This window comes from Lissotriton vulgaris, chromosome 5, assembly GCF_964263255.1.
Source record: "Lissotriton vulgaris chromosome 5, aLisVul1.2, whole genome shotgun sequence".
NCBI lineage: Eukaryota > Metazoa > Chordata > Amphibia > Caudata > Salamandridae > Lissotriton > Lissotriton vulgaris.
Genome location: NC_141693.1, coordinates 314,920,754 through 314,942,918, shown reverse-complemented (window position 1 = coordinate 314,942,918; position 22,165 = coordinate 314,920,754). Strand labels below are relative to the sequence as shown.

The window sequence follows — 22,165 nt, the reverse complement described above, 5'->3', positions numbered from 1 at the left end:
CAGTGATGCCATGTGCTTTTAACAGTATGCTCTGATGCGGAGAATTGGGCTTTTGTTAAACCACATTTGTGACATCCAAACGTTTGCAACAGATGGTGGTTTTGTAAAGAATATATAAGATTTCCTTCAGGGTGTAATCTTTTGTTAATTTTCTTGTTTTTCTTATCATAAATGAGTAATAGATGCAGAAATATAACATTTGATGGAATCTGCTTATCGTTTTCGGATAGGTTTGTTTTTTGCTACAATATAAATGTTATATGAATGTTTAACACGAAAGTGGTCATTTGTTCAGATTACGAAGTGCTATTTACCGAGACTTTCGCCTACATCCTTGGGAGGCTGGGTTTGAGGGATGGGGTGGGGCGGGGGTTGAACACAACCCAATGGAGCAGGTAATTCCTGAAACATCCTCTGGTGACGTGGTTAAAGTACAGCATCTCAGGGCTTTAGTAATTGTGTCACTAAGTAAGTGGTTTTGGATATGGTAGTACATAGTCATCCATATTTTGTTAACTGGTAATCATGGCCTCCTCCCCACTGAGGGGTTGTATACAGTAATCGATGGGTTATTCCAGCACAGTGTTCTCACAATTTAATCACAAATAGTTCTTTAAATGGGCAGGTACTCACCGGTACGGAGTACCTACACTTCTTACATTTGAAAGAGCGAGCCCCTGCACTTAGGAGTCCTGCAATACTTTTAATAGAAGAGTGCCTGCAGTTCTCATTAGCAGACTGGTACTTCGTGATAGTGAGTGCCTATGCTTCTAGATTTCCATTTCATGCTCATATTGCAACTCGTGCAATTTTGAGTGCTCTACACATAATTAGAGCCGTGCAATGTATAGTGGTCAAGTATACGCTTGAAAGGGAAATTGTCATACTCGAATGCGGCCAAAGTGAAAATGCCAGTTTTTATTCTCTGACCTGCTTCCTGTATACATACAGTAAGGTAATTGTCATTTGAAGAAATCCCATCTCCCTGTCTGCTTGTTTTTAACGACATTTGAGCTGTTAGCATTGGAGAATAATATTTTTCTTCAATTTTAATTTTTCTGGAGTTTGGAAAAAGTCTTCCAAGGAGTGGCAGAGAACTAATTTTGTTCTATAAAATCAGAACTCATAACTTTCATGTATGAAAGTATAAAGCATCCTTTGCCTGTCCATTTTCATTTGTTAAATAAGAGAAAAACAAACTACAAAAACCCTTCAGCCTCCACTCGTGTTGGTTGTGAATACTAGTCAGGGCCCGTATAAGAAGGAACTGGAAAAGTCACAGAGTCCTAAATGAGTCTTGTATGTTCATTCTCTAAAACCTTGTCAGTCAAAGGGACTTGTTCACGCCCTTCCACTTAAATTTGCAAAATTAGTTTTTTTTCATATTGAAAGGTCAGTTTATAATCGATTCATCTACGTATCTTTTTACTCATTGGCTACCGGAGCCCTAGTGCAAAGCACCGTTAAATTCCTCTCTGAGCAATAGTTAAAGTTGGTCGCCCAACTGGCACCGAGTGCTCGCCCTTCTATTCCGCTTGAGACAACCAGATGTCATTTTGCAGCTTCGTAAACCAGCTGGGCAGACAGTACTAATGGCTATGCTTATGTGTCACATGTTTAATACCGTAGTATGCTGCACCCAACCCTGCATGCCTAAAGCCGTAGGTCATTCGTTCAAGGTGGCTTCATGGTCCAAGTTTTACTTTCCTGGAAACAAGGAGATAACTTCATGACTAGATCAATTGTTCCAATATTCCATACATAGCTAATCCCACTTGTACTGCTCAGACTTCTATTTAGACTCCCCTATGACCTAATCTAGTGGATGTCCGGATTAATGTTGAAGCCCATAATAAAGATAAACCTTCAAAAACAGAAAACGTCATCTTGGTACCCGCCCTAATTTACAAGGTTCTTTGGATGCTTTGCAACCCTCACCCCCTGGGACGACTAAAAACAAATAGGTTAGGAATTAATCTCTGCCTCAGGGCAATATGGATGCTCTTTATGGGGAAATGATTAAGGGACTGACTGTCTGTTCACCCTGCACCTTAATGGCTTGCAGGCTTTCAGTCAGTCCTGGGTAAGGACAAGCAGACCACCATTCTCCTGTTTGTTTCTTCCCTGGTTCTTGAGAAACCTGTTAGTGAACTTAAGGCGCCAGACATTGCTTTAGTTATCACAGCCCTTTCAAATTATCCTTAAAGTGTAAGATCTCCTTTTGGTGGGAACTAATCCCAGAATCTGCTGATATGGAGTTCATAAGGTGCATGTCCATAACTCTCATAGCTAACTCTCTGCTGTAAATTGTTTCTCAACTGTCCTATTCATTGTCTTCCTGCATCTTTCTAGCATCAGAATCATTACTTGTAGTTTCTTTAATGGCTTGTACAATCTGCAAGGTGCTAGGCCCAAATTGATGCAGTTGGTTGACCTTTTGCCACTGGGCCAGCTGGTGGATCCCAGAGAAACTCAAGTTGACTTTTATTTATCCTGCACACGTTTTGTTGACCTAATTAATTCAATTAAGAAATTGTATCCTTTATTGGACCTTAATTTGGTTCTTTTAGTTTTGACTTATAAACCCTTCCATCCACTTGCCACCTGTGATAGTGAACTCGTAATCTTCGATTTACACCGATTAGCGGAGTTGATGAGGCTCTGAGGAGGCCGGAAGTCTGCATTTCAGACTGCTGTATAGTAACCGGTTCCCCATCACTAGAGTCTACATGCGAGTAATGAGATACAAGGTGTGCTTGTAGGATTTCATAACCAACCAAAAATCTTTGATCTCTTTAAAGGCAAGCTGCTTTTGAGCTGATTCTCAGTTTTGCTAATCTGTGTTGGGTATGCTGTATTGGTAGTCCATAAATCATCATGCCACTTTCTCCATAAGATTCTCCCACACCAAGATCCATGTATGCCCATAAGGAGAAAAAATCTGAGGAGTAGGTAAAATTGAATATATCAGGGGTTTGGAGGCTGTTTTAGCACATCTGCCGGGAATCCCACACGTTTCTCTGAAAGCTGTGTTGTGGTGCTTCGCCTAAGGCCATTGTGATTCACTCCTCGCCTCTGCCTTGAGTGATCGCTCCCCTGTCTGCGCTCTGCAACGTGGTATCGTATTTTCAGAAGCTGCATTGTGACAAAGTTTTGTGATTTCATAGCGCCAGGATTCTACAGCGTTTACATTGCTTGCTTGCTGTGATTTTGACCTGCGCATTGTTTGTGTGATATCCCCCGGCGCCCTGCTCTGCCCTCCCCTCCATTTTGATTTTGTTGTTGTTGTGCTCCGTTCCCTTGAGCCCGCCACGCCTCCCAGCTGAGCCGCCCTCCCACTAGCATTAAAGAGCGTCCCCTGACCTCGCAGCGCTGTGATTCACTCCTCGCCTCTGCCTTGAGTGATCGCTCCCCTGTCTGCGCTCTGCAACGTGGTATCGTATTTTCAGAAGCTGCATTGTGACAAAGTTTTGTGATTTCATAGCGCCAGGATTCTACAGCGTTTACATTGCTTGCTTGCTGTGATTGACCTGCGCATTGTTTGGGTGATATCCCCCGGCGCCCTGCTCTGCCCTCCCCTCCAATTTGATTTTGTTGTTGTTGTGCTCTGTTCCCTTGAGCCCGCCACGCCTCCCAGCTGAGCCGCCCTCGCCCCTCCCCCTCCACTCTCCATATATGACAGTAGTTCCCGCGCGCAGCGACCGCGCCCCAGTTGCGCCGAAGGTGCGCCAAAGGGGTAAGCCCGTCTACGCCCGTCCGCGCCTGGACCGCGCCCAGTGCCAGATCCCCTGGTCCTCCCATTGCCCAGCCCTCCCGCACTACCTACGATGCCACCACCCTCCTAGCCCTTAACCCCGGCCGCTACCCCAACTGCATCCAAGCCGCTCCTGGACACACCCATGGACCTTTCTCATGCTACTCCTGCAAATTCACCGGCACCGTCAACAACTCCGCTACGATCACACCACAGGTTTCCGACCCCAACTACCTACAATGCATCTTGCTCAACACCCGATCGGTCCACAGGCACGCCATTGACCTATTGAATCTACTTGACACCATCTCTCCGGACGTCGCCTTCTTAACAGAAACATGGATGAACGCCTCCTCCGCCCCAGACATCACCATTGCCATCCCAGAAAATTATAAGATCATACGCAAGGACCGTACCGGCCACACAGGAGGAGGAATCGCTATCGTCCATAAGAAATCCATCCACATCTCAACTAGCTCTGACGTCAATCTCGCCAACTCTGAACACCTTCACTTCCAGATCCACATCGACCCCAAGACCACACTCAGAGGCACCCTCCTTTACAGGCCACCAGGACCCCGCGCACAAGTCAGTGAGGACATCACGGACTTCATCACCCCACACGCGCTCCCCTCCAAAGATTACATCCTTCTGGGAGACCTCAATTTTCACCTTGAAAAGAACAACGACCGCAACTCCACCACCCTTTTGGACAACCTCGCCAACCTCGGACTTAAACAACTGGTCACTTCCCCCACCCACATCGCAGGTCACACTCTCGACCCTATCTTCACCTCCAGCAACCATGTCTCCTTCAGCCACACTACGGCTCTCCTCTGGACTGACCACAGCTGCGTTCACTTTACCTACAACAAGCCCAAACCCAACAACCACTCCCAACCAACTCTGCTAAGAAACTGGAACAAAATCACCATCGACCAGATCTCCTCATCGCTTCTTCTAAACCCCCCAGCCCACTCCTCAAACCCCGACCAAGCCGCCACCAACTTCACCCTATGGTTATCCAACAGCGCCGACATCCTAGCACCACTGAAAAAACGACAAAGCAAACTTGGCAGCAAGAAGGCCTCATGGTTCAACGATGATCTTAAGAAATCCAAGAAACTCTGCCGCTCCCTTGAGAAGGCCTGGAAAAAAGACCCATCCACCGGCACCAAGGACGCCTTCAAAAACGCCACCCGCATACACCACCAACTGATCCGAAAGGCCAAGAAAACCGCCTTCAAGGACCGACTAGATAACAACGCCCACAACAGCAAGGAACTTTTCAACATCGTCAAGGAATTTACCAATCCCTCGGCCAACTCTAACGACATCACCCCCTCTCAAGCCCTCTGCGACTCCCTAGCTTCATTCTTCCACAACAAAATTGCAGACATCCACAACAGCTTCGACGACCAACCTGGAGACCTACCCTCCCAACCGTCTGCCGTACCCTCACCCCCCTTGAACATCCTTAATGAATGGAACCCAATCTCCACTGAGGACACCATCCGCCTGATGAACTCCATCCACTCAGGATCCCCAACAGACCCTTGCCCTCACCACATCTTCAACAAAGCAGACTCCATCATAGCACCGCACCTCCGAGACGTCATCAACTGCTCCCTCAACTCCGCCACCTTCCCGGAAAGCTGGAAACACGCTGAACTCAGCGCCCTTCTGAAAAAACCCACAGCGGACCCCACCGAACTCAAAAATTACCGCCCCATCTCGCTCCTTCCATTCCCGGCCAAAGTCATCGAGAAAGCTGTCAACAACCAGCTCGCCGCCTTCCTCGAAGCCAACAAATCCCTCGACTCCTCACAGTCCGGCTTCCGAGCAAAACACAGCACTGAGACCGCACTCATCGCAGCAACAGACGACATTCGAACTCTATTGGACAATGGAGACACAGTCTGCCATAGCACCCTTCTACAGCGCCTCAGAAACATCGGAATCCAAGGAAAAGCACTAGAATGGATCACCTCGTTCCTCTCCGGAAGAACCCAGAGAGTTCGCCTTCCACCATTCAAGTCAGAGGCCACTGAAGTCATCTGCGGCGTACCACAAGGATCTTCACTCAGCCCCACCCTTTTCAACGTATACATGAGCCCCCTCGCGGCCATCGCCCGCCAACACAACCTCAACATCATCTCCTACGCGGATGACACTCAACTGATCCTATCACTCACCAATGACCCCAGCACCGCCAAAACTAACCTACACGAAGGAATGAAAGAAGTAGCCGAATGGATGAAACACAGCCGTCTGAAACTGAACTCGGATAAAACAGAAGTCCTCATCTTAGGTACCTCCCCCTCCGCATGGGACGACTCCTGGTGGCCAGAAGCCCTTGGAAAAGCACCCATCCCGACAGACTACGCTCGGAACCCGGGCGTCATCCTGGATTCCTCACTATCAATGAACAGACAAGTCAACGCCGTCTCCTCATCCTGCTTCAACATTCTTCGCATGCTCAAAAAAACATTTCGTTAGATCCCCACCGAAACTAGGAAAACGGTCACCCACGCTCTGGTCACGAGCCGAATGGACTATGGAAACACCCTCTACGCCGGTACTACTGCTAAACTCCAGAAAAAACTCCAACGGATCCAAAACGCCTCAGCCAGGCTCATATTAGACATCCCACGTAAAGAACATATCTCTGGTCACCTGAAAAACCTCCACTGGCTTCCCGTCAATAAGAGGATCCCTTTCCGACTCCTAACCCACGCACACAAAGCACTCTACGAAATCGGACCAGAATGCCTCAACACACGACTTTCCTTCTACACCCCCTCCCGCCAGCTACGATCATCTAACCAAGCCCTTGCCACTGTACCTCGCATCAACAAAACCACCATGGGAGGTAGATCCTTCTCCTACCTGGCAGCTAAAACCTGGAACTCACTTCCCGCTTACCTTCGCCTTACCCAGAACCACCTAGCATTCAGAAAGCAACTTAAAACGTGGATATTTGACAAGTAATTCCCCACCCCTCCTCAAGCGCCTTGAGACCCTATGGGTATGTAGCGCGCTATATAAATTCTCTGACTTGACTTGACTATGACATTATGATTCTTGAGGAAGAGCGGCTATGGCCTTCCTGTCCAATTGCCCCTGTGCGGGCTGTGCCCCTGATTTTCTCTTGTCCTTTTTTGAAAGCTTGTTTTATACATTTCTGCATAAAGGTTGTTGTGCATATTGTATTGTTTTGTAATTGCATTTATATAGTGCTTACTACCCCTGACGAGGCGTCGAAGCGCTTTTTCGGCGAGTAGCACGCTACTCCGGGACCCATAGAGGATTAGTGTCCAATTAGTATAGTGAAACATGCAAGTACATTTTAAGTGGTGGATAGGTTAGTCAGTTATTTGGAATTGGAATGATAGCAGAAGGATAGAGGAGGACAAAGGTTTGTATTTATATAGGGCTTGTTGACGCACGCTATTCAGGAAGCCTACAAAGGATTAGTGGTGAATTAATATGGTGAAATGTGAAGTAATTTCAGTGGTGGATATTAGTCAGTTACTTGAAGTGAGAAGGATAGCGGAGGGATAAAAGGGGAAGAAAGATTTGCATTCATATAGCACTTGTTACCCCTGATGGGTGTTGAAGCGCTTTTCTGGCGAGTAGCACGCCACTCCGGAACCCATAAAGGATTACTGTTGAAAATTAGTATAGTAAAAAAATATGAAGTAATTTGAGTAGTGGATATGTTATTCAGTTATTTGGGTAGCATATTAGTATAGTTTAAAATGGAATTTGGGAAGTGAACATGTTAGTCTGTTAATTTCGATTGAAAAGGCCTGAATTACAAGGACTACCCAAATGGTCACTTAAGTGAATTAATCATTCAATCAGTACTACTACTGCAAAAACCATATCCACAAAATGAAATTTGGAAATTAAATGCATTTTGGAATTTAAATCGACAGTAGCTACCACCTGCCTTCATGCTACCATCTACTCCTGCCATATGTCTTAACATTAGGTTGTGAATGAAGTTGTGTCAAGCTGTTACTTACCATCTACAAATGAAACTGCCTGGGTGTTGCGTGAAGCTTGGTGGATAGCCCTATGCTTTCTGTTGTGAGTACAGGCATTTGTTTCTCAGTTTTCATAATTTAGAGTTTCTGTTGTGTGGTAGTGTTGCAATAGATTGTGCCATGGTTTCCCATTGATGACCCTGGCTTGGTATTTCTGATCCTTTGGAGACGCAGGCTGTCGAATAGTTTGGTTGGGGATTTTGCTGACTAGGGAAGAGAATTAAGGGGCATTCCTGCAAAAATATTCAGCATTTTCATCACTCCTCCCCAGCACTGTAAATTTCCTAGAGCAGTTACATTAAAATACATTCATTGTATGGAACTTTTAAAATTCTGCGGTACCAGCATGAGATCGCAAGAAACGATGTAACTCTTGATGTCTTGAATGCTCTACTTATGTTTTCATTTCCTCCATTAACTGTCTCCTCCCTAGTTTGACATGCTGGAAATGGACCGCCTGGACCGACAGCTGGTGAAGCTTCCTCTTCTCTATGACCCCTCTTCCTACATACCGGACACCGTGGACCTCACAGAGGACAGCCTTGCTCGAGAGTACTGGCTCAGTTGCTTCGAGGAGTCGCTCAATGGGGTGAGAGTAATGCAAGTGTCTGTAATTGTATATCCCAAGAATATCTGAACTGTTTATTCCTTTCTGTCATGAACTAGAAGAAGCTTTCATGACAGTCATTTTGTGTTATCCGGATTAAGGCTCCTCTACTATTGTTTTGACCAGTGATTCCTATAAACAAATTCAGTTTGAGTGGTGCACACTGCATAGTGGTGCATGAAAGAAGCTAGGATGTAGACCCTTTGCACTGATGTTATTAATTTCCCTTAGTCATCCACTTCAGTTAAGTGTGGATCATGCCCGATTTACAAGACACAGGAGTTGTTCAACTTCTATGTTTTGTCAATAATAGATTTTTTAGTTGGTGCAGGCACTTGTGTCCAAAAATTGCCCTCCAGAGTTTTGTTTGTGTCAATCTTCTTTGTAGAACAATCATCCAAGTTCTTTACACAACTAGTTCTACCCATTCCGTTGGTTCTCTATCAACAAGTGTTTCATCTGGCCTACTAAGACACTGACTTTTGCAGGGCTATTCGAAATTGATATCATAGGAAAACAAATTGAAATTCTATTCCCAATTATTGTCGCCAGTTCTTCCCTCTCGGTTCTGTGCCACATACTGATTTGGTGGCAATACGTTTAAGCATATTTAGGCTTCCGTAGGAGCGGCGTAGCGGTGCGTCCATTGGGGGCGTTCGGGCGTTGCCCCACTAGCCTGGACGAGACGACCGCCACTGCACTGAATAAAATGTATTTGCGTGATCACTGTCACTGTTATTTAAAACTGAGCGCACTAAGGCCCGGGAAAAGCCCGACAGGGTCGGGACTGCATACGGAAGTGGGCCGGTGGCGTGGGGGGCGGGGCTGCGTCAGAGTGACAGCCAGGCGGGCAGGCAGCGCACAGGCAGAGGGGTGCGCATGTAAAAGGCCGGAGTAGTCGAGATTTCGACTGGCCTGCGCATGCGCACAATTGAGACCTCCAACCCCCCCCCCCTCTACCAGTAGTGTCCGACATAGGCATGGACCCGGGGGCCGGTTCTCAAAATGGGCAGATATCAGTCTGCACTTAAGCCAATCCTGGCGCAGTGGCGCTGCTAACGCCGCGCCAGGATTGGCTACTCCAGCAGGATGGTGCTCTAAGGCATTGTCGTTGGTGATTGGCCACACTGTGCGTGCTGGAATCATGCCACGAGGCCCACGAGTCCGACAACAACAAGTAAGTCAAAGTGAAAGTGGAACTTATGATGTTCATGAGATGAGTCATACTAGTCAGTGGGCCGTGGGCGCGTGACTGTTGTTGTTGTCGGACTCGTCGACTCGTGACCACCAGACGTGTGTGTTGTGTATGTCACTGACTGACTGGTGTCTGCCGGTCCCGCCTGCCTGGAGGGACCTCACCTGCCTACTGTGACTGTCTGACATCGAAACCGACCGTATCCCCCCCCCACCCACGTAAGTTATGCCACCACGCCACCACAATAATTTACTACTACCTTGGGTTTATGATGAGTCATGATGAGTGATGTGTGTGTCTATACTGTTAATTTAATTTATAAATTGCATGACGGGACTGGGACGAATAAGTAGTGAGGCCCGTGATTAGAACTGGCTACGTCGTAATGTTTTCATGCCTACGTATTTCAAAAAAAGACTATTAGCACCCAGTGCTGCCGACTTGCAGCGCCTGCGAATCCGGACACAGGGTGTGATGCTGGGCGCTGTATTACCGACGCCGACCCGGGGGTCGGTATCGGTAATAAGGCCTACCTGTTTTCTGAAGGCAGACGGTCTCCCTCAGTGAGCACTTTGTCCCGCAAGATAAATAAAACTTGCCTAAAACGACAGCTTTGCTCGTCTCTCGCTTTCACCATCACAAGTCCGACACTCCGTGCCAGCTCTGGTGACAGGGACAGATTGATCCGGGAGGAATGTGAACGCATTCCATCGCGGCCCTGTCAGCTCACATGCACTAAGTCCACGCTCTCAAATATTTACCTTCAGTGACAGAGCACTTACAAAGTTACAAACTGCCATAACCTGTTCAATTACACCACCAGCTCTTAGGAAAAGAAACCCGCATACCAGCTTTGGCTTTCCCGTAAAGCAAACGAACAAAAACAAGTGTAACAATAAGACACCATCACAAACACATACTTTGCGTCTGCTACATTTCATAGAAGTTACCTCAGAGTGATAGCTTCCGAGGACGGCACCGTTTATTGTTTTTCAGTTTTTATTGGTCTGGTGACAGACAACACCTTTTGATTTTACTAAGCGTATTATATGTATAATATACTTACTGTGCCGGACGACATTCTGCCCTTTCACTATGAGGATCGTCCACGGACAAAGTAGTTCCTTTTAGTGATAGCGACTACTGTGGCAGTGTGTGGGTTTTGAAGGGGCAACAAATACGTTTTTTGCACGAGGCTCGGCGGTCTGCTGTTACACATGTGACTGCAGACAGGGCAAATGTGCTTCAATGCAGAGGGTCTTAATTGTGACTCATTTGTCGACTGGGAGCCAGTGTACACAACTGAGAGACCATTGCCTCCAGCAGGCTAGCTTCTGCCCCTGGGTCGCTTGGGAACACAACTGAAAAGTCTCCAAAGGATGCAATCGATTTTCGTGGTCCACCCTGGAAGATACAATTCCACTAACTTTGCCTATTCTATGAGGAAAGGAACGCAAGGTTAGTCAAACAGAAAATCGTCACAATCTTACAAAGATGAAAAAAAACAACTCTAGAGGTTTGTTTGTACCCTCTGGTCCTGTTTGAATACCCAGTAGTTGTTATGCACTAAGGTCTTAGCAGAGAACACCGTTCAAAGACAAACTTGCAGCTGGGTGTTTAATCCCATTCAAGCCAAACGCATGAACAGATCAATTCAGAGAATCAGAATAGTGACACTAACTCACTGACGATCTATATATGACAATTCACAGCATTTGTTTATCAAACGAAAGCTAAAGATTTGACTAAACAGCTTTTAAAGTAATTTTTATGCTGCGGTCAAATGTCAGCTAATTGCAAGTTAGGTGGTCTGGTCAACAAGTAAGTGTCAGCCCCCACGCAGCGCTGGCTGCGCACGCGACGCCAGTGTTGATGTCCACAGTTTTTTGTTATTAATGTTCAGCAGTGCGCAAGTCGTGCTCTGGTGCATCAATGCATTATGCCAGCATGCAATATTGTACAACACAACAGCCAGTTAAGTCAGCCCTCACGCAGCGTGCTGCGCACGCGACACGCACACGGCCTGTGTCACAGTTTATTTTTTATAATGTTCAGCACAGCAGTGCACGTCGTGCTCTGGTGCACTGCATCAATGTCATTATGCTTGCAATATTGTTCAACAACTTAGGTAGAGTAACTAGTGGCAACTAAATGGAAACGAAACCCCTATAATCAGGTAGGTTACCGTGGACATAATTTACACTTTCTGCAGTGTTCTTCGTATGATCCGTGTCAGTGTCTTTTTTCTGATTTGTGCCCGGCCTGCCCAAAATGTTGTTGACTTCAGACAGTGGCTCCAGCTCACACATTCCGTGGGGACCTGGACGCTCTCTCTGAGAGACCTGCATATCATGAGTCATACTAGAGTCCCAGGCCAGGGGTCCCCATGGTATCTTGATGCTAAGCATTAGCCCGGCTGCCTCGTGATCATTAAAAGGCAAGGGGAGAAGAGGCAGAGCTCAGCCCCGGTGATGTCACCTGCAGCCCCCACCACCAGCACAACAAAAGGTGGCCAGCCGGGTTGCTTTCGGTTTATTAACGTGACTTGTGTAATTTCATGGTAATGCATTTGTTTACAGTACAGTCCGGTTACAGGGGAGCAATAGGGTTAGTCTCCTATTTCTGGTGCTGTTGCTCAATTGGCTGTAATTTCTGATATTTAGAAGTTTCCATTGTCTTAATTGCATGATTTTTGCTTGTGAGAAAGTGTCACTCATAGTCGTTGAAATGTCAATCATAATTTCACTCAAATTTTTAAAATGTCACACATAGCAATCTGAAACCTTGGCAGCTATGGCCTAGGGGTAGTGGCACCGTCACCGGTTGAGGAGCATTGGCACGCCCATGGGCATTAGCACACCCATTGGTATACATTTCCACCTATTCCTGGTCCCTGTTTCTGAAAAACATTGCGCAGTGTAGATTACTTCCTGGCTAAACGTGCGCGTGGCACATTGTTCCCATAGAATTTGTAAACTGAACTTGTCCATCACCTGCGGTTACCAGCTGAAGCGGATTACAGGTCGGATTACTTCCCATCTTCTAACGAGGCCCAAAGAAGAAAGTTAGTCGAAATGTCCCGTGATAGGCGCAGGAAGTCTAACTCGTCACTTTTATTTACCATTTTGTAAACCGTGCAAGAAGTGAAAGTGAAGGTACATTTTTTTTTTTTTAAAACACAGGTACTCAGCAACTGTATTATTAGGCTACAGAAATACAAGGGATTTCACTGTCCCGGACCCTAGCTCCTCCTGCCATGAGTACGGCTGCACCAGTGAGATCAGACACAGAGGACACAACAACATACAAGTGGCAGCCGTAAGAGTTTACTGGAGGGCCATAAAATACGAATTGAAATTTAAAAGTGCAAGTGTTATCCTCCTGTCTTGAATAGGCACAGCACAGTTTATGAGCTGGCTGAACCGCCAGGGAGGCTGCTGCCCAGGGCTGAAGCTGAAGACTGCGCTTTTGCCGTGATATTATTGGAGTGCATTGAATGAATGAGAAAACTTAAAGGTACTTCAGATCAGTATTTCGCATGGTTGAGTGTCGCCATCTTAGGGGGCCTGCCAAGCTATGCATCTCAAATTGCTGCATTGCGTTACTGTGCCCTGGGAAGGCGTCCCAGGGGTGTTGAGTGGCTCTTCCTCTGGTGACTTGCTGCTCTGCGCTACGTTGCATTACTTTTTGCTAAATATGCCCCTTAGTTCTATTGCAATTCAGTACCTTCATTTCTAGGCACATCAAGTCACTACGCATCTGAAAAAACTTTGCACATTTTGAGTAGATTGATTCCATCCCTGGCCTACCTCATGTGAAGGGGATCATACAGCTGGACAGCTGTGTCGTTACACTCAGGTCCTTCTCTGAATTATTAATTAATGTAACACATAATCTAATGTTTCTTAAAGCAACCTCTGTCAACGTAATTATACCAGTGCCTCTCGACAGTGCCATCTGCATCTCTAGGTTACGGTAGTATTATTGAACAGCAATGTCAGCTCACACCAACCAAGGTCCCAAAACCCTTTAGGACATACGAAATTAAAGCCCACTCCCATTCTCACTTTATTGACAGGGATGGTGTTAGCATTGATATAAGATACAGGCATTCTCTTTGGCCACTTAGGTCCTGGGAAGTTACGATGTCCAGCCAATGATGTAGTTTCCAATTGCTTTTATTAATAAACCTCAGGAACAATGAGTAAGATGTTTTGGTACAAGTGCCTGTCCATCTCTGCGTGGTGCGTGCTACCTCAACAGGCACGTTTGAGTGTGCCGCCAGTGTGGAGGGAGTACATAATTACCGGGTATCTTGCTGCAATTGCTAATTACGGACTATTCCTTGCACTTGACGTTGAGCGTACTCATACAACACTCACACAATCACCAAATAAACACACAGGCAGACAGTTACAGTGGGACCCCAGTGGGACGCTCACAGCCCCATTAAAGAAAGGGCAGCGCCATTAAAAATTATCCAGCTTTAACGCCTTAATCGTGGCATTGTGAGATTGAGAACAGATTACTATAGGAATAAGTTCCAATGTCGTGAGTCTTCCTTTTGCACTGAAATGCAAGTCTAATGAACAGAACAATCATTGGCATAGCCAGCCTACATGACGCGCCTTTGGAGCCTTATAAATGTTTAGCCATGCAACACTTGCAGTTGCACCAAGGATATTGTTAATGTTTTTCCGAGAGAGAGATCAGAGTTTTGTCTAATGGAAGTTTTGACTCATGGAAAGGTAGCGCAGAAGGTTAATGGGCCTGCTGCAAAGAACATGTACCTAATGCAGATCACAAAATTCTGTAAATAGGTCAGTGGGTCACTGCATTTGTCAGAGAAATCATTTTATCACTTGTCCCTCTCTTCAAACGAAAAAAATGGGGAGGATCCAAGTTCTCTACTTTGGCTCCTGCCTTCTGGAACTCTCTCCCATTTCACTTGAGATCCTGTTCCCAGTACCCCCTTTTTCGCAAAGCCCTCAAAACTTTTCGTTTTACCCAGGCTTTCCCCTCTTAAATCGTCCCTTGGCTCCTAGTCTTTCTCGTTCCTTGGGTTTGGTAGTACTACATAGCGCCATGAAACCGCTCGGTGTACGCGCGCTCTAGAAATATTTTTAAAGTCAAACTAAACTCAAATTCAATATAGGGAGGACCTTATGCAATGTTTTGAAGCCATAGAAGCCAATGAAACCTTTGATTTCAAAAGTCACAGTGAAGCCCGTGGCTTTGCTAGAACACTAAAAGATAGTTTCAGTTCTTTCTGTTTTTATTTGAAAAGATAATGACAAAGGTCGAGAATTTATACAATCAGTTTCAAGGACGAGACGTAGATACTGTGTCTGTGAAAAGATATACCACAGAGTTTGTCGCAAGCATAAACATAGTGAGAGATGAGGTTGACAATTTAGACAGCCAATTGCCAGAGGGTTCAACTTTTTCAAACCACAGGAAAAACATCACCACTCTGGTACAAAGTGCAAAAGAGATCTGTGACATTGTAATTGTGCAGGCACAAGAGCGTTTTGCTTTCACAAAACATTTGGGGAGTGCCGCATTATTGGAAAGTAAATACTTTGAAAAATATAATGAATCATTCCCTGAGCATGCTCTGCATGAGGCTGTGGAAGCTTATCCGATGCTCAACCAAGAGGACCTGAAAAGTGAGTTGACAGTAATGTACTCAATGCCTGTGTACCAGAAGGCCAAAGATGGCAGGTCTTTGCTGTCTTTAATTCATGAACTTAATATGGAAAAGACATTTACAGAGACTGTAGCTTTACTAAAAATCGTCATTACAACTCCTATGACAACCTCAGAGGCAGAACGATCTTTTTCCGCCTTAAAGAGGATTAAGACATTCCTGAGGAACACCATGCTTCAGGAAAGACTCAATGCGTTGGCAATGCTCTCTATAGAGAGCAAGCTTGTTCAAAATATTGCTGACTTTAACGTTCAAGTAATTGAAAAATTTGCTGCGCTTAAAGACAGACGTGCTGAATTTAGATACAAAAAGTAAATATGTTGAATGGCGATAGTTTGTGACCTGTTTAGTTGGTTCTTGTGTTGTTTGCAGTTTAAATCAAAAAAGTGGTTTGTTTTGTTGTTTGCAGTTTAAATAAAAACAATATGTGAGGTTCTCATCATTGTATCTTGAAGTCTGTTATGAAGCTCTGTTGTTATACTGAATAAGCAGCTACCTAGTATGTTATATGACAGCTCTTTAATAATGTAATACCTGCACTTTGACAATTGCTTTATTAACCTTCCTGCTTTCTCAAATTTGCTTGGAAATGCACCATTTTTCCACTATTTTTTCAAAATTTTCTCGGGGGGAATTCCCCCCGAACCCTCCTTAGAGGGTTCAGGCTCGCTCGCTCGCTACGGTGCACTTTGATTATCAGTTTCCGCCTCACCACTTTCAAATGTCACCAGCCGCCACTGAGGAGCGCGCTTACATTATTGATTCTAGATGTTCTGTTGACTTAATTATCCATTGAGTGTGGATCAATGGGGAAAGTCCGAATTCCTGTACTTCAAAAATTGTATAGATCGCTTCGCGAGTGTGCAGTTTAGTAAGACCAGGATTTGGTTTCAGCATACCACCGAATATCTATAGCTCCATGCTCTAAATTGTATCCTTTGTCGAGAATGCCGCTGACATTGCCGAAGTGTGAGAGTGCTTTTTTATACAAATGACTATAGTTCTCCAACTGCACGTCTTAGCTTTGTTTATGGTGTGTTTTGCTTATAGAAAATACTATACATCCAGTGGTTGGGCTTTGAAAACTTTTATAACAACTTTTAAAATGGGTTTGGACACAAGATATTTCTACAGTGACTCAATAGGATGGCTACCAAAAATTCACAGGGCGGCTCATCTTGGAACCAGCTTTAAAAAAAATTGCCATTGTGTTTCTAAGCAAGAGTCACATATGATGACAAGCTTTGCTATACCCAGTAGGTCTTATAAGTGTGTAGCCAGGCAGCACATTATCCTGAGTGCTGGGCTGCCAGGGATTGAAGAGCTATACTGTATTGCTAAATTACATTCTTGAAGTCAGTGTTTATTTTGCAGATTTGGGTGGGAAATAAGCAGCTGTGAAGTTCTACAAGAGCACTGAAATCTAGCTGTTGACGAGTGACTAACTTGATTGGGAACAACTACACATCACCATGCTGTACATAGGTCCTCAGTTTCGGACATCGTAATACATTTTTTTTTAAAGCAATAACATTCCCAGTGGGTCCCAATTCTGTAGCTCACACACTGAATGAAGGATAAACCCTAACTGCTTTTTGACAAGCACACTAATATCAGTATGGCCTCTGGGACTTTAGCTGCTAGAAGCAAGCCCCAAAAACCAAGGATAGTCATTCCATTGCCCTCCAAATGAAATTTTGGCCTCCGTGGGATACATGGAGTTGCTGGCAGGTGTATGAATCATCTCTCATTTTATATGTGCACAACATGTGCACACACTTGCCACACAATTAAAACACCCAAAGTGACAACACAGAACTGAAAACTTTGGAAACTAATAAGCCGCTCAAACCAGACTCCCTCTTTATACTTTGTGACCAAATTACATGACCATTAACATAACTAATGACTTTACAAATGGCTTCACTCTTTCCTCCATCCCACCCCAAAAGGGAGTCCAAAACCCACAAAGCTACTGAGCAAAATGACTTCATGCCAAAAGCTGCCGTATTAGAGTAAGAACTCTAAAAGTGGAGTAACATTTTAATTTAATCTATTGTGTTGGTGGTATCAGGTGTCACGTATTCTGTTCCAGATACACAAAATGTGATTTAAAGTGAACAAAATTCTGGATGATGATGCGCTGAGAAGCAGTTTGTGAGGTTGAAAGTAATGTTTTTTATGGGTGCCGAAGAGCTAACTGTACAAACCTAAACTGCCCCCAAAAAAACCTCACAAATATGATTTTCAAAATGGTGGTGCTCCAAAAGTAACAAGCATTTTCGCCTTCTTGGTGCTACCGTATGGCCCAAGATGTCAACGGATAACTAATAGGAAAAACATACTTTGAGCTAAAGTTCATATTTAAGGTCTTGTCATCATTTTAAAACTAAAAAAGTGACTGAGATGCATTTCACAAATGGAGGAAGCAAGACACGAGTGCCCCACAGCCCCCCTTCCCAATTTCCAACCCAGGTGCACCAGGGGAACGTTCCACAGGACACCTGTGTTCCAGAGGTTGTAAACCAGACTTAACGGACAGAATCGAAGCTGAAATTTGTCATTGCAACTTTATTACCTTGTTCTAAAGAAAACGTGTGTTTTTTGGTAACCTGGACAAACAGTAAGAGGTTTTCACCCACCCAAGTCATAAATCAACCCACCTCCGGGGCCACCAAAACTGCGGGCATCACTCACCCAGATCAACACTTAGCAAGCAGGCCGTCTGCATACAGGTCCGGGGTGACATGGGAGTCAACGCACAGTCATAAACAAGCAGTCTGGGAGTTTGTAAAATCATTGCATGGCCCATGGAAGGAGAAACCCCTGTAACAGAAGTGGAGATACCACCCTCAGGAGAATAACCCCTGCAGGCAAAGTGGCATCAGCGACACAAGAGAAAGCCGCAGCAAGTGTGTCGTAGAGGACAAGCTGCTGACTGGGACAAAGAAACCCAGTTCTGCTTTCATGTTCCTCATTTGAATGATGTGTGATCATGTGCAAACAAGGCTAACTTCCAAGGTGGCCAAATTATAAGCACTTAAAGACCAGCATAAAGCTAGGATTAAGAGATGTATAAATACTATGCAGTTTATTTTAGATTGAAAATGTGTATTCGCATGCAGGTTAAAACATAAAAGTGAAAATAGCATACTAGACATTCAAACATTAAACGAATGCCCCTCCCCAGAAGACTGTCCATGCCCTCCCCCAACAGTGCCAAAGTTAAAATTTAACTCCATGTGATTTGTACTTTTCTAATACGTTAGATGTTCATGTGCTAGTAGAAGGCACTGGCCATCTTGGGAGTGTCTGGGGAGGTACATGCATCCTCCGGTCAAAAGATGGCGTCTGGAGGAGCACATTACTCTCTGCCATTGATAAAAATTAAGAAAGCACCCCCAAGCAGTAATCCAGACTGGAAGATTTCAGGTGCTAGTAAACGCCTCTATCTCATGCCGCATGGTAGTCCCGCGAACTACATGCGCACTGCTCCAAACTCTGCAGCCCATCTCCCGACCTGGCCACCAGCCGTGGCCCCACTCACCATGGTGCGCAGTTCACTGTTGTTGATATCGGACACAACAATCATGAACGGAAACTACTATCTCCAAATAGGAAGTGATATCACAGCCTGAAAATTTGCAATTAGGAACGTGGCGCGAAGATTAGGGGCGGGAGCACCAGGCACAATGGGGGAGTACGAGGGGATGGAATGCCTCATGCGCTCCACTGAAACCTGGCAGAACAGCATTGTAATGAAAATTTTTCAAAACAAACCGTGACATGGGGATAGGTGGGGTCAGGCGTGCAGATGTGAGTAGGTGGAAGGGCCGAATGCTGCATTAAGAGCAAGCAGCAATGGGTGCTGAAGCTAAACACAGGCAAACAGTAATGCACAGGAAACAAATAAAAAATTGACCCTCAAACAACAGATAAACAACTAGAGTGTAAAGATACAGTAGTGTGTCCCAGCTCTGTGGGAAGAAACAAAAGACAAAAAGGAGGGACAAAGAGGGAGAATTGACCACTAGCTAGCCAGGATTTGTAAAGGAAACTGCATATACAAATTAAAAGCAGTGGGCAGGTTGTCAGCCCACAAAGAAGCACATATAAAGTATATACAAGAGGTCTCAAAAGCTCAACTTGAAAAAAGAATGGATGTGTGTGTTGTAGAGTATTCAGATACTTTTTGGGCTTTGGGGCTCAGTGGTCTGGGTCATATAAGCATTGCTCTCACTTGCTTCAAATTTGGGTCTTTCTTAAGGATATTGGATTTGTATGGAATGCCTTTTTAAGTTTTGCTGACATCATGGTCGGAATAGGACAGAAAGTAGGCTCGGCACCAAAATAAGTGTCCCCATTTAGTGAATTAGATAGTTAAAAACATTGTCTATGTCTTCAAATCGGGGCAGTTTGAATTTGTAATAGTGCACCATATATGTATTTGCAAGGGATAGAAGGCTGCATGCGCTTGCACTTGCTGCAGACAATGTTTGTGGTAATATCATGGAAATAAGTCCACAGTAAAAATACAGCCCACCAAACCATCAAAGAGGCCCACAACAGCAAACAAAAATTACGGTCCACACACTGACATGTCAAACCAGCCTTTTGGGCAGTGGCGGCTGGTGATATTCAAAGTGGTGCTGTATAAAAGTTGGGGATGAGTTTTACTTAGCGAGTACGTTCGGGAGGAGGGGGGTTCCCCAGGAATTATTTTTTTTAAAGAGGTGAAAATGTTGTATTTTAAAGCTCGTTTTAGTAAAGAGTTTTGTGAGAAAGCAAGGTTTATAATGTATTTCTGAACATGTAGTCTTGAAATATTAAAAAAATATTAAAGACTGCTTCATATCTTACTGCATTAAATATGTTCAACAGTTCCTGCCTCAACATGCTTATCAGGGTGAGTTCAGGTTGTTGGGAGTGTTTATAACTAACACTGGGCGAAGTACTACGCTAGTGAAGTTTGCGCTACTTCGCACTGCGTGAATTGCACGTAGCACAGTGCAAACACGCATAGCGTAGCAGTCATTTTTTGCTTGATCGCGGTCCTCAACATCAAGTTGGCGACAGTTAGCGAGCAAAATGACATCTCGAACAGACTTTTTCCTCGTTCTCGATCAGCAAAATCAAGTTGCCGATCGCGAGTGTGAAAAATAAACCTCCCGGTGAGATTCTCAACGCGGGTAGGGCAGGTTTCTCATTGCGACTGATCGCGTATGCTCGCGACCGCTCGCGATGAAAAACTACCAGTCCGCATTGAGAAAGCTGCCGCTCGAGTAGAAATCTACTTGAGCTGCAGAAAACGAGTGCTTGCACAGTGCGGACAAGCATCCAGCACTGTCCAATCAGTGCCAACAGCATTTTGCACAGTGCACTGCTCCGTTCGCGTAGCTACGCGTAGTGCAAAGTGCACTTTGCTTAGCGCTACTACGCGAACTACGCCCAGGGTTATTTATGACAGCTGTATTGTGAACTCTGGACCTGAGCACCTATCAGTGGGTCATAAAAAAGTTTGCACTAGAGGCGCATTCATTGTTTGGCCTCTGCAGACCACCTTGTAAATGGTAACATGCCAGTTGTTGGAAAGCACATAACGGAGGTCAGTCAGTTGTTAAAATATGTACAGCAAGAAAGGAAATGCAGCGCTCCAGGTGAGTGGAGATGGCATGTTGTGTGCACAGGGTAGAAGGAGAAGTGGAGGAGATAAAACTAAATATGCACAAAAGGGAAAGAATGGAAACTGTGGAGGAAAACAAGTACATGAGATGTGCAAAATTCAAGACCGAGAAAATGGGGTGCACGTCTATAACTGAGAGAGACTGCAGAGGATAGTCTTGTGAAAGGGACAATCGGAGTGATTGAGGCATTGTGAAGATTATTGCCACTTACACAGGCCTAGTCATATTTGATTCACATTCCATCTAATAAAGCCATAGCTTTTTTAATAACATAGATAGTAAACGTTATAACAAAATGGGATAAATAGTGGGTTGCAGACGAGCTTAAAATCATTTCACCCATCTTCCTAAGATTCATGAAAGGCCCATAGAGAAAATTAACTTTGCTTTAAAACATAAGGCAAACAGAGCTGTTGCTGACCCTTCAAACTTCGCTAAGCAAAACAGTTGCAGCCCCATCTGTCACAGCTCATATTTATGAAACCGCCACGCAGCCTTTCGCCTACCTATGAATATCGCTCAGACACAGACGGAGCCCCGCCATTGTGCGCTGAACAGAGACCACTCCTGAGATCTGAAATGAAAGGCCTCACTGCACCCAAGTTACTAGAGGATGGATCTTTGGGTTCCCCACTCTGTGTCTTCCTCATAACGTCAAGCTCTCTAGCCTCCCCTTCTTTGCTTCAGCATACCATGAATTGCACCCAACATAGTTTCAATGTTTTAATGCTACATAATTCAACTTTTAATTCCTATACCTTGTGCGCCCTCTTGTGGCTCCTTCCAATATATCACGCTTGTCTATCATCGTAATGAGAAATCAAATGTATGCAAAGCTTTCATGTAAGTAATAGACTGCATTTCCAGCTTTTAATAATGCAAAGAATCATGCTTCAGGAGGGACGCTAGAGGGCGCCAGGCAAGATGGCCACTCGATCGAGTAGCTCCGCCGTCCGAGCCATCTATCCGTCCAGTATTCTGCAGTTCCTGCCAATAATTTACATCCTGCCTAGCGTAGAAGTGCAGCTGAGATCGGCGGGCAACTGTCCTGGCGCTGCACTGCTCTCTACGATAGGGTGACCAACTGGCATTGGTGCAAATTCAGGATGGTGAGTGTAAAAATTCAGAACAAAGGGTCAAAATTCAGGACAAAACTTCAGGAC

At 45.0% G+C, this 22,165-nt stretch overlaps 1 protein-coding gene across 1 annotated transcript in view; it reads left to right on the top strand.

Annotated features, from left to right (window-relative positions):
• PANK4 (pantothenate kinase 4 (inactive)) overlaps window positions 1-22,165 on the top strand; it is a 482,323-nt gene that overhangs the window by 259,418 nt on the left and 200,740 nt on the right. Inside the window, exon 10 of the mRNA XM_086921549.1 lies at window positions 8,240-8,395. Coding sequence (XP_086777675.1) covers window positions 8,240-8,395 — 156 coding nt within the window. The remainder of the gene's footprint in view (window positions 1-8,239; window positions 8,396-22,165) is intronic.